We start from the raw sequence: 13,094 nt of genomic DNA on the forward strand, positions 1-13,094 counted from the left end.
ACATTTATATGTTATTTATATAAATGCTACATCAAATGTTGTTTGCCTTTATTTATTTACTTAATTTCATATAGCGTAAAGTCATATGTAGACTGCAGAGCTTCCTGTGTTTGATCGACATAGGCATGCTGACAAAGTACATGTGCAATTACACTTATTTAGGAAAACTGCGACGGTAGCTTCCACCTGCAGCTATAGACACTTCAGTATGCGAGCAACTCTCCACACTAGTGTTTAGATCTAGCCAATGCTAACACTTCAGTACTAGAGCAAATGAACTAAGAATGCAGCCAGGCTTCTTTTTTTGGGCACATACACCATCAGCATCGCAATTGCCGATGATTTGATGGATGCCCAGAGGACAGATTTGCTAACACTAATCAGAAGGAACTCTGATGTCTTTTCAGCCTTGCTTAGCCAGACAGAAATTGCGGAACACAAGAATTGTAACTGTACCTGGAGTTACTGTACATGTGCTCCTGTTTCACATGCCAGGTGATACGTGAGGAGGCGAAACAAATGCTCAAATTGGGGGTTATCCGCGAAAGCAAAAACTGGATGGAAATGCCTGTGATGGAGTCTTCTTAGACTTAAAAGCTGCTTTACCATCATTCCCGGATCTGTGGGATACAGACTTTTTGAAAGAATTTGTTCTATAGACGGATGCAAGTGCATTTGGTTTAGGAGAGGTGGTTTCTCAGTGTTTCAAGGGGGAAGAACACCCCATCATGTTTCTCAACAGAAACTGTTTCCCAGTGAGCACAATTATTCAAGCATAGAGAAGGAATGTTTATCAATTAAGTGGGCATCAGAAGCCCTCCAGTACTACTTGTGGGGGCAGCGGTTTACCCTGGTGACTGATCATTCCCTGCTTCAGTGGCTGTACAGACAGAAGGATGTGAATGCCTCGCTCACTTGGTGATTTATTACTTTACAGCCATTTGCTTTGCTTTTGGTGTTTGCCGGGGTTGCACACATCAACACTGACATTCTCTTGTGCCTAGCTGAGCCCTGCTTGGGCAGTCGCTTTCCCCACATACAGTGGTGTGAAAAACTATTTGCCCCCTTCCTGATTTCTTATTCTTTTGCATGTTTGTCACACAAAATGTTTCTGATCATCAAACACATTTAACCATTAGTCAAATATAACACAAGTAAACACAAAATGCAGTTTTTAAATGATGGTTTTATTATTTAGGGAGAAAAAAAAATCCAAACCTACATGGCCCTGTGTGAAAAAGTAATTGCCCCCTTGTTAAAAAATAACCTAACTGTGGTGAATCACACCTGAGTTCAATTTCTGTAGCCACCCCCAGGCCTGATTACTGCCACACCTGTTTCAATCAAGAAATCACTTAAATAGGAGCTGCCTGACAAAGAGAAGTCGACCAAAAGTACCTCAAAAGCTAGGCATCATGCCAAGATCCAAAGAAATTCAGGAACAAATGAGAACAGAAGTAATTGAGATCTATCAGTCTGGTAAAGGTTATAAAGCCATTTCTAAAGCTTTGGGACTCCAGCGAACCACAGTGAGAGCCATTATCCACAAATGGCAAAAACATGGAACAGTGGTGAACCTTCCCAGGAGTGACCGGCCGACCGAACTTATCCCAAGAGCGCAGAGACGACTCATCCGAGAGGTCACAAAAGACCCCAGGACAACGTCTAAAGAACTACAGGCCTCACTTGCCTCAATTAAGGTCAGTGTTCACGACTCCACCATAAGAAAGAGACTGGGCAAAAATGGCCTGCATGGCAGATTTCAAGACGCAAACCACTGTTAAGCAAAAATAACATTAGGGCTTGTCTCAATTTTGCTAAGAAACATCTCAATGATTGCCAAGACTTTTGGGAAAATACCTTGTGGACTGATGAAACAAAAGTTGAACTTTTGGAAGGCAAATGTCCCATTACATCTGGCGTAAAAGGAACACAGCATTTCAGAAAAAGAACATCATACCAACAGTAACATATGGTGGTGGTAGTGTGATGGTCTGGGGTTGTTTTGCTGCTTCAGGACCTGGAAGGCTTGCTGTGATATATGGAACCATAAATTCTACTGTCTACCAAAAAATCCTGAAGGAGAATGTCCGGCCATCTGTTCGTCAACTCAAGCTGAAGCGATCTTGGGTGCTGCAACAGGACAATGACCCAAAACACACCAGCAAATCCACCTCTGAATGGCTGAAGAAAAACAAAATGAAGACTTTGGAGTGGCCTAGTCAAAGTCCTGACCTGAATCCAATTGAGATGCTATGGCATGACCTTAAAAAGGCGGTTCATGCTAGAAAACCTTCAAATAAAGTTGAATTACAACAATTCTGCAAAGATGAGTGGGCCAAAATTCCTCCAGAGCGCTGTAAAAGACTCATTGCAAGTTATCGCAAACGCTTGATTGCAGTTATTGCTGCTAAGGTTGGCCCAACCAGGTATTAGGTTCAGGGGGCAATTACTTTTTCACACAGGGCCATGTAGGTTTGGATTTTTTTCTCCTAAATAATAAAACCATCATTTAAAAACTGCATTTTGTGTTTACTTGTGTTATATTTGACTAATGGTTAAATGTGTTTGATGATCAGAAACATTTTGTGTGACAAACATGCAAAAGAATAAGAAATCAGGAAGGGGGCAAATAGTTTTTCACACCACTGTAGGTGTGGACAAAGCTAAGGGAGGAATGTGAGATTTTTTTAACTTTTTTGAGATCCTCTTCAACGGGGTAACACTCCAAAACGCGAATGACGCATATGTCGAGGGCTGCTTGTCTGTAGCTGAGGCAACTGCAGGTTCACAGCACCACAGAGGCAACGGCAAGCTCACCGCCTCCTTGTACAAAGCGTCTGTCACCTGATGGGTGATGGAGGGAACACTATAACTTGGCTACTGACCCGGCTCTGCCTGTTTACTGTGTCTGTGTGTAATAGAGTGGTAGCTCCTGCTGTTACTGTTTCAAGTTGAATAAAGCTGATTTTCTAGAAAACCTAAGACTCAGCCTCATTTCTGGGTGCAAGGCAGTGACTCACGCAAGTGTGTGTGTGTGCCTCTCTCTCAATATATATATCTTTTTTTATATATATATATATATCGATATATCGATATTGGTTCTCCCTGCATGGAGTTTGCATGTTCTCCCCGTGTCTGCGTGGGTTTCTTCCGGGTGCTTCGGTTTCCTCCCACAGTCCAAAGACATGCAGGTTAGGTGCTTTGGCGATTCTAAATTGTCCCTAGTGTGTGCTTGGTGTGTGGGTGTGTGTGTGTCTGTGTATGTGTGCGCCCTGCCCGTGGTTTGTTTCCTGCCTTGTGCCCTGTGTAATGGATTGGGAGAGCGAGGGGATTCATAAGATTGCTAGAAACGAGTGTGTGGTGCTCCTGATATCATTGCAAAAGGTGCTTCCTGTTTTGCTATATAGTTGCAAGACATGGACGCTATCCAGTGACCTGAGATGAAGACTGGACTCCTTCAGTACTGTGTCTCTTTGGAAAAATCCTTGGGTACTGCTGTTTTGACTTTGTGTAGAATGAGCGGTTGATCGTAGAGTCCTGAATGAGGCAGATTATTTGCATTGTGAGGGAGTGTTAGTTACGGCACTGTGGCCATATGGCATTATTCCCTGAGGGTGATCCAGCTCATAGGATCCTCCTTGCTGAGGACCCGAGCAGATGGACCAGGGCAAGGGGATGCCTATGTAACATCTGGCTGTGTTAGATAGATGTTCATTTCCAGAGGGTGAGACTGGACCATGTGTCTGCCTGGGGGGATGCCAACCAGGATCCCAAACTGTTTCATCATATGGTGTGTGCGGCAATGTACTGTACCTGTGTATGCTCCCTGATCTGACCTATTATATTTTATATATATATATATATATATATATATATATATATATATATATATATATATATATATATATATATACATATATATATATATATTATGGAGACCAGCCTGGACATGTCAATGTCACCCAATACACGTTTATTAAACATATTTACAAGTGCTACCCAACCCCAAAAGTCCCTAAAGTCCTGTCAAACACAAAATGCCTCACTTTCTCTTCAGGCCGCCTCCTTGCTTCCTCCAGAGACCTGACTCAAGTCATCCTATGAAGGGAGGCGGCCCCTTTTATAATCACCTGGATGTGCTCCAGGTGTTTTCCGGCAATCTTCCACCGGCACTCCCCAGTGTGGCAGAAGTACCGTCTGCATCCCCGGAAGCACTCCGGGTGTCCCTGCTCCTCTTCCCCCCAGCACTTCCGGGTGTGGTTGAAGTGCTGAGGTCCAGGGCTCCACAGGCATTGGGGTGCCCCCTGGCGGTGACCACGGGCCCCTACAGGATTGAGCTTCAAACCTCTGTACCTGTGGTCCCCATAGGCACCAGGGCGGTCGCCCCCACATGGTCTGGGAAAGGAGTGAAACCCTCCTCTGGTCCTCCTGGGCGTCCCGGCCGGGTCACCCCCCAGCCATCTCTGACTATATATATATATATATATATATATATATATATATATATATATATATATAAGCAGCAAGTGTTGATATATTAATTTAAAAAAAACATTTCAGTTCAAAAGTAACAAATTTATACTGGCTGAATTTGGAAGGTGGTGGAGTAAGGCCATCCTTTCCATTTTCTGAACTTCTAGCCTGTTTAGAGAAAGGGAAATGGGTGAGTGACTACATGTGTATTTACAGTATACAAAATATATGCATAACAGAAATAAACAGTTAAAGGTTATTTCCATGCTGAAAAGGAAAGAAGGTTAAAGACACAACATTTTGGGTGTACAGCCTTCATCAGGTATGCAACTGAAAAGGAAAAAGGCAACAGGAGGGGAAGAAGGGAACAAAGCCAGGGCAGAAGAATAGAAAAACATACAACAATTTTATGGACAAAAGTATGTGCATATTCCTCTAAATGATTGAGTTCAAGTGTTTCAGCCACACCCTTTGTTAACAGATGCATAACATCAAACACATAGCCATGTAGTCTCCATTGACAAACATTGGCAGTAGAATAGTTCACACTGAAGAGCTCACTGACTTTAAATGTGGCACTGTCTTAGGACAGTGCATTTTTTTCAGGGTTTAGGCTAGACCCCTTGGTTGCAGTGAATGGTACTGTTAATGCTAAAGCATACAAAGACATTTTAGATATTTGGATAATTATGCACTTTCAACTCTGAGGCATAACTGTGCCCCTAGGCACAAAGCCAGGTCAATAAAGACATGGTTTGGGGAGTTTGGTATGGAAGAACTTGAGTGGCCTGCACAGAGCTGTGACCTTAACATTGCTGAATACTTTTGTGATGAATTGGAATGCCCATTGTGAGCCAGGTCTTGACCAACATCAGTACCAAACCTCATAAATGCCCTTTTGCCTGAATGAGCACAAATTCCCACAAACACACTCCAAAAACTTGATGAGATTCTTCCCAAAAGAATGGAGGTAGTTATAGAGAGTATGGGGTGGGCAACTCCATATTAATGCCCATGGATTTGGAATGGTATATCCAACAAGCTTATATAGGTGTGGTGGTCAGGTGTTCACAAACCCTTAAGCATATACAATAGTATAGTAATATATGCAAGTCTCTCTTCATAAGGTTGTAACATACACTCTCAGAACTGCTTAATCAATATCAGAATCGTGGCATCCAGAGCCTAATCTGCCAGCACTGGGTGTTAATCCACTGTAGTGCCCACTCATGCCCATACCCACACAAATTCCAAACTGGCCCAAAAATGTACATCTTTCGGGATGTGGGAGGGAAAAAAGGAGATACAGAGGGAGAAAATGCAAACTCCACATAGACAGTGACTAGTGATGAGACTGAAACCTAGGACACTGGATTAGTGAGACAACATCCCAACCACGTCACAGCAAAACAATAAGTGATATCACAAAGAATAGCAGGTAATCGAAAGTTGATTGGGGAGAATTAAAGCCCCATAAGTAGTAATGGTAGATATATTTGATTTATAGTCTCATACTGTTACACTGGTGCTGTGAAAAAGTAGTGATAACCACTGGAGCACAATGCTATCCTTCCTAAAGCCAGCAGAGTGAAATTAAAAGTACCTTATAGGAATAAACAGGCATAAAATGTAGCATTTTAAAAATATATTTATGCTTGCTATTCTGTAATAAGCTATCAAAGAGTAATACTTTTCTTTTTATTTCTATTTATAGTTATGAATTTAGAGTAAAACCTGTAAACATCCTGGGAGAAGGCCCAGAAAGTGAACCAGTAACTTTCAGTACTGAATCAGGTAAGATATAACCAAGAAAGTAACACTTTAAATAATTAATTTTCTTCAACTATTTAAAATATGATTATTTTCTTATGCTTAAAGTGGTAAATGAAGCTGATAAATGATTTGAACTAAATTCCAGTTCCATTTAGCCCCCACGACACCCAGAGTGTGGAATACCTGATATCAGAATAAGAAGCATAAGGAACAGATACACAAGATCAAAGCATAAATAAAATAATACAAAAATTAGATGTCACAAGCATTATGTGATATTTACAGTGTGATGGAAAGGAGGCGCCAGTGAGCACCAAACACAAGCACAGTCCTGGGTTCAAATAAAGGGTGTTTTTTACACAAAGTATGTTGTACAAAGCCAAAAACAAGTTGTCTCATCTCCTCTCACTACAACACGGCTCCCCTCCAGTCAAGTGTTGCCTTCCATCCTCCCAGCTCCGACTTGCCTGGACAAGGTAGTGCAGTCCCTTTATTGAGGGCTTCTGCCTGTTGGAAGCATTTCCAGGTCATATGGAAGTCCCGAATAAGAGGAAGTGCACCTCTCTGCAGTGCTCTCTTGTGGGACCTAAGGAGCCTCAGCAGCACAGCGCTTTCAGGCTACAATTCCTAGGATACCCTGCTACTTTCCAACCAGGTACCGATATGCAGGGCTGCTGCCATCTAGTGTCCTTGGGGAGCAATCATCCCCCAGAGACAGTCCTTACCTGTACTTCACTTTTAGTTGGGATGTCTGTCCATCCACCTTGGGAGTCTTGTTTGGGTAAGGCACCTTCTTCTCCCTTGGTCGGGATGTCTGTCTGTCCACTTAAGGCCTCCCATCTGGGTAAAGAACCTTCCTCTTTCTTGGTTGGGATTCCTATCCATCCCGTGTGGCACTTACATAACCCCCTCTTCAACTGAGATCTATAGAACACAAAGTCCAGTCCCGCAAGGGGGAAAGTGCAGTGTGGAGGCGGGTGTCAGAGTCCATTTCCACGACTCAACCTCTGTAGAAGAAACATAAAGACACAGTGGAAGCACTCAATGGATGCTGTTGCTTCAGAAGTGGCCAATCCACAAGCATAACGTACAGGGCTGCGTCTCCATCAGTGTCCCCACTTTTAACATGGTAAACACCATCCCTTGTAATCAGCAAAACAGGAGATATGCTCTGCCCTTTCTTGTCCTTTATTCCCCTGTGTGCCCCGTGATTGGACATGTTGTCCCCTGACATAGAAAACCTGGGTGGGGACACAAGCTCTCATGGTATAGGCTAGCACATCTGAGTGGCTGCCTCCCGTTTGTCGGGCATGTCATTTCAAGTTGACTGGCCGCCCAATTTCATATGTGGCTTTCGGACTGTTTGGGACCCTCTGTTATTACAGAGGGGCCCTTCACTTTTGTGTGGCCTTTATCATACTGGGGTTATATTTTCCCCTACCCTTCTAATATTTTAACAGCATGCGTTACTCAACACCCAGTCACATTGTCTGAGGTCCTATCGCATGGTGTCCCATTTTCTCTTGCAGGTCAGACCTCATTAGTCAGGGTGGTAAACATCTCTGAGATTTCAGGTACAGCCCTGGGATCCCTCTCTAAGGATTTAAATACAGCTGTTGGAACGAGATCATGGTGGTTCCCCATAGCTTTATCAGGGTCCATTTTGCACTGTGTCCCTTCTTTTTTCCAGCATGACTTCCACAGTCTGAGTAGTTGCCTCTGAGACAGGGAAAGGGAAAACTTTTCTAACACATGTAACATCATATTTGTTGGAGCAAGTGTTACTTGATTCCCATCACCTTTCTCAGGGAATATTTCACACTGTGTCCCTTATTATTTACTATATAGAGTTCACCCACCTGTATAGCTGACTCAATGTTAGATACTTATCTTGCAACCAGATGCCAACGGTACTGGTTTACTGCATCTGTCAGGAGTTTTGCCAATTTTTCAGCCTCCTTGACAGCAGTTTCTATTGTGCGCAGGGCTGAAAGTAGTGTTTGTACTGGCTCCAATAGTTTTGCAATCTTTTCTAGATTGATGGGCTCTTCTGGCTTTTCTGTTGGTTGTTGGCAGGGATTTCGGGCATTTCTGTCAACAACCCGAGTCAGGTGTTACATCATCTTCCAGCTGAGGATCCATCAAGGGGATGGGCTCTGAACAATTGCAGACAAGACTGATCCATCTTGGCAATTTGAATTTGTTGCCAAGATCAGAACATTTGTCTTGCTCAATCTTATTGTCCCTAGGAGTTACCAAAGAAACACTGACCCGTCTTTTCTCCCATTTTGGCTTACTGGGGTTGCAGTTAGGCTCCGGTAGTTCACCATTTTGTTTTTCCCATGGGGCTTCGCTATCTTCCTTATGACTGGTTTCATCCAATAGGACTTCTTTAACGTAGGTGTTACTTTGGCCTTTCATTGATTCTCAGCCATCTTGTCTGGGGAAAGAGGAATGCAGGAGATGGCAAGCCCTGGACTCACCACTCATATGGTAAATTTCCAGTGAATCCTTCAATGAATGTCTCAACCCTGTAGCGGACCGTACCTGGGCCAATGTCGGGTCTCCCATGATGTCCTCCAGAATGTATAAGAATTAGTCCTCAGAGTGACAATCCACCCTTTTGGCTGGAACTTCCTCTACATCCCTTAATATAGGGATGTATTCCCGTCTGCAACTCCAAGACAATTAGGTGAACATCCCATGGCAGCCAAGTGTTTATCCCCTGAAATAATGCTCTACTTTTGGGCATTTTCTTCCCCATTTCAATAGAATTAACATTCACGGGAAATATTGCAAAATTGTTGGGATTGCCTGGTGCCATCCAGGTGACCTTTCTTCTCTAATCAGCTTCCAAGATTTGTGCAGCTAGACCGGTACGACCATCTGTCGTCACCATCCTGTTCAGGTAGGCAGTAACATAATGATTTAACAGTTCCTTTTTTAGTGCTGAAGAGGTATCTGAGGGTCTGAACCTTGCCTAGTCCTCCTCGCCTCCTACCAGATAGCTCCAAAGACAAACACTGCTGTCAACAGTAGTGCTTCTTGGAGATTTTCTGGTTTTCCTTCCGGATTTTCTCCCTATTTTGAGAGATATGACAAAATGCAAAATCGCCTTTGGGGTTTCTTTTCACAATAAATTTGTTTAAAACAGGTTTCTGCCAATCAGATGGCAAGAACATACTCCTGACTATGCCAATCATGAAGGCTAGGGGGCTCCACTCAGCCCCAAACCCCAAACACAAACACACAGATGCAGTCCTGGGTTCAAATAAAGAGTGTTTGTTACCTTGTACAAAGCCAAAAACAAGTTGTCTCATTTCCTCCTTTCTTCTATCTACTGCACTGCTCCACTTCAGTCGAGTGTTGCCTTCCTGCCTCCCAGCTCCAGCTTGCCTGGACAAGGCAGCGCAGGCCCCTTTATTGAGTACCCGAGAATACTTCCAGTGACAGGGCTTTTGCCCATTGGAAACACTTCCGGGTCATGTGGAAGTCCCAAATGCGTCTCCCTGCAGTACCCTCTTGTGGCACCCAAGGACCCCATCAGGGCTGTGCTTCTGGACTACAATTCCTAGTATTCCCTGTTGGTTTCCAATCTTGGTACCGATATGCAGGGCTGCTGCCATCTGACGTCCAGGAGGAACAAACATTCCAGAGAGACAGTCCTTCCCCTTCGGGCTGGGACATCTGTCCATCCACCTAGGGAGTCTTGTTTGGGTAAGACACCTTCTTCTATCTCAGCCGGGATTTCTGTCTGTCCATTTGGGCCCTCCCATCTGGGTAAGAAACCTTCCCCTCTTCTGGCTGGGATACCCAATCATCCCATGTGCCACTTACTCTCCAAAGTCCAAAATACATTCACCAGGGGTCTCGTCATCATTTTTGTCACAACAGGAGTAACAGCCGGTCTCTATTCCTTCACTTTTGTCTGAAGGACGTGCTTGTCAGCGTATTTTTAAGCAACGTGTCAATTATAACATGCTGATTCCTCTGGTAAAATCACCAAATATGCATCCATAGACACTTTGAAGTTTGGATTAAATAATAATAATAATAATAATAATAATACATTTTATTTAACACTTGATCTATCTCTAACAAAGCTCTGCAGATTGGTGATTTTATTACAGTCACTAAGATGGACTCTGCGGACCTTCACCTACTATAATTGATAGTTTAGGAGGTCTATATAAGACAGCAAGTGTTTTTATTCAACAACTTTTTACTGTTTTAACTGCTTTGTGTGCAATGTCTCTTGATGTCATCCTTATGGGCGATTCAAAAATAAACTTTGACACCTCAACTGATGCACACACAAATGATTGTAATGAAATCCTTGACTGTTTTAATTTAATTCAATATGTCAGCTGTTCAACTAATAACAAAGGGCAGTAGTTTGCTGTTCTGGCATCATACCTCACAATCTTATTCCTACTAAATTACCCTTCTCAGAACACAAAATGATTACATTTGATGTTAGCTTACCCCTCAGTAAAATAAAGGTTCAGCGTGTGATTTCATAATATCAAGCATGTAAACCCAGAGAGCCTTTATTAATGTATTGCAATTACAGCCTGTTTCTCCTTCTGCTACCACACCATAAGAATTACTAAACCATCAAAATGCTGCTCTGTCTTCTGCCTTCAATAGACTAGTTCCCTTAAAACATGGACTGTTTCATTTATGCACACCGCTCCCTGGTTTACACATGAACACCATCAGCTCAAGGCCATGGGCTGACAGTTGGAGCATCTAGCTAAGAAGACAGGTCCTGTTGTACATAAGGAAATGTATTCAGGTCATATGTTAAAATACAAAAATGCTCTCTCTGTTGCCAAAACTGTATAATACTCTAAAATTATCAATACAGGAGGGAAAAATACTAGAGCTCTTTTTTCAACAATGAATAGGCCAATTACACCACGAGAAAATGTCACTCACCATAGCCTCTCTGTTAAATACTGCTGTACTTTTTTGGATTTATTCAACTTAAAAATTGAAAAAATCCACCAGCAATTTGCTTTCTCTATTTCTGCAGAAAATGACATACTCTCCACTATCACCCATATTCCCTTACCAACCACCTTATTCTCAGAGTTCAGTTTACCAAATGAAAATGATATCTCGGGGCATATAACAAAATCAAATTCTTCCACATGCCAATTGGATCCAATACTTACAAGCTTTGTTAAGTCCTGTTTATCACATATTTTACCTGTGATAACTATTATAGTTAACTCTTTCTTTACTACAGACATGGTCTCCCTCTCACTAAAAATGGCCACAATTACTCCAATTCTGAAAAAACCTGGCTTAGACCCTAATATCCTTAACAATTATCAGCCTATCTCAAATGTTCCATTCATATCTAAAGTTCTCGAAAAGATAGTTGCCTCCCAAGTTCAGTCCCATCTTTCAAAAAATAACCTTTTTGAACAGTTTCAATCTGGGTTTTCATTCTAAACACTGAACAGAAACTGCCCTGGTCAAAATCACAAATGATCTTCTCTGGGCAGCTGACATGGTACTTTTATCAATTCTTGTACTTCTTGACCAAATTATGGATAAATACCCAAGTGAATTGTCTTTTGGAAATATCTTAGCTTTGTCATGCAGTACAGTCAACTGTCCAATGCTGATCTGATCTGTAACCAAAAAAAGGCACTTAGTGTGATGACAACTCAAATGAATAGGCATCCTCCCAGCAACACTTGCACAGCATATTTAGTTAGCTGGTAAAGCAATGTCATAGGTTGATGAAAGATGAAGTCGTTATCAGGTACACATGCTACAGGATAATGCTCATCTTGTCTCGTTGTAGTTGTTAGCGTTCTCTGGGGTGCAGATGCCTTTTTGGAAAGGCGGTCCTTTTGTATAAAGGTCCAGAGGGCCAGCAGGGACCCTGTGGGATGTCTTGAAGGGTTATAATTATTTGAGGTAATGTGGCATTTAGTTTTGGGCAAATCACCTACCTGTGATAGAGGAGACTCAGAGTGAAAATGCAAGTCTTGGTAATGGAATGTTTCAAAAGACTTGTTCAGGTTTAGTAAAATAGAATTACTGGTTGAGCACATGAAATATAATTCTGTATATGAAAAGGAGATAGAGATCATGGAGGAAAATAATAAAATAAAGGGATAAAATATATTTTTTTCTTTTGTATTAGTGAAACTAGGAAGAAAAGGTTTGGAAAAATCGATAATGAATTTACTTTGAAGTATTCAGGTGTACTAGTGGGAAGAGTAGCAAAAAAATTAGTGGGGGTTATTGCAGCTCCAGTAGTTTTTATACAAAATGACAAGAAGGAAAACTGAGACTCCCCATATTACAACAGTAGATTTAGATGTAAAAAAGGATTTAACTGTTGTGTATGTGTATATCCTAACAAGAGATTCAGATCAACTAGAGAAAAAAAAAACATGTAGCGAGGCTACATATTAGAAATACTTGTTTTCCCTCTTCTGCCAACCATCTCAAGATTTTGCAGGCATCTGTATGGCATTTGGTGTTGTTTGAAATTTGTACAGGCACTTGAGTTTGCAGCTTAGCACTGAGGAACCTGCTTGGTAGGGACATTTGAAGGTAGAAAGTTGGTTATTATTATCCCTGTGACCCTATGTTCGGATTCAGCGGGTTAGAAAATGGATGGATGAAGTTGGTTATTATGTAACTACTATGATGAAGTGAAGAGGAAATTCCAGTGGGAAGTTTTATTTAACTTTCTACTGCAAACTTTACAAGGGGGAAATAAACAAAAACTACTGCCATTGTATAAATAAAGTACATAACACATTTTTACTATTCAATTTGTGCTTTAAATTTTTTATATTTTTGTCCATTAAATT

General features: G+C 41.9%; 1 protein-coding gene across 14 annotated transcripts in view; it reads left to right on the forward strand.

Moving 5' to 3' along the window:
- Positions 1-13,094, forward strand: part of LOC120523489 (target of Nesh-SH3) — a 281,674-nt gene that overhangs the window by 241,212 nt on the left and 27,368 nt on the right. For all 14 annotated transcript variants that reach the window (XM_039744835.1, XM_039744841.1, XM_039744837.1 and 11 more), the window contains one exon: positions 6,191-6,270. In XM_039744835.1, the coding sequence (XP_039600769.1) occupies positions 6,191-6,270 (80 nt within the window). The remainder of the gene's footprint in view (positions 1-6,190; positions 6,271-13,094) is intronic.

The sequence above is a fragment of the Polypterus senegalus genome, chromosome 2, assembly GCF_016835505.1.
Source record: "Polypterus senegalus isolate Bchr_013 chromosome 2, ASM1683550v1, whole genome shotgun sequence".
NCBI classification, from domain to species: domain Eukaryota; kingdom Metazoa; phylum Chordata; class Cladistia; order Polypteriformes; family Polypteridae; genus Polypterus; species Polypterus senegalus.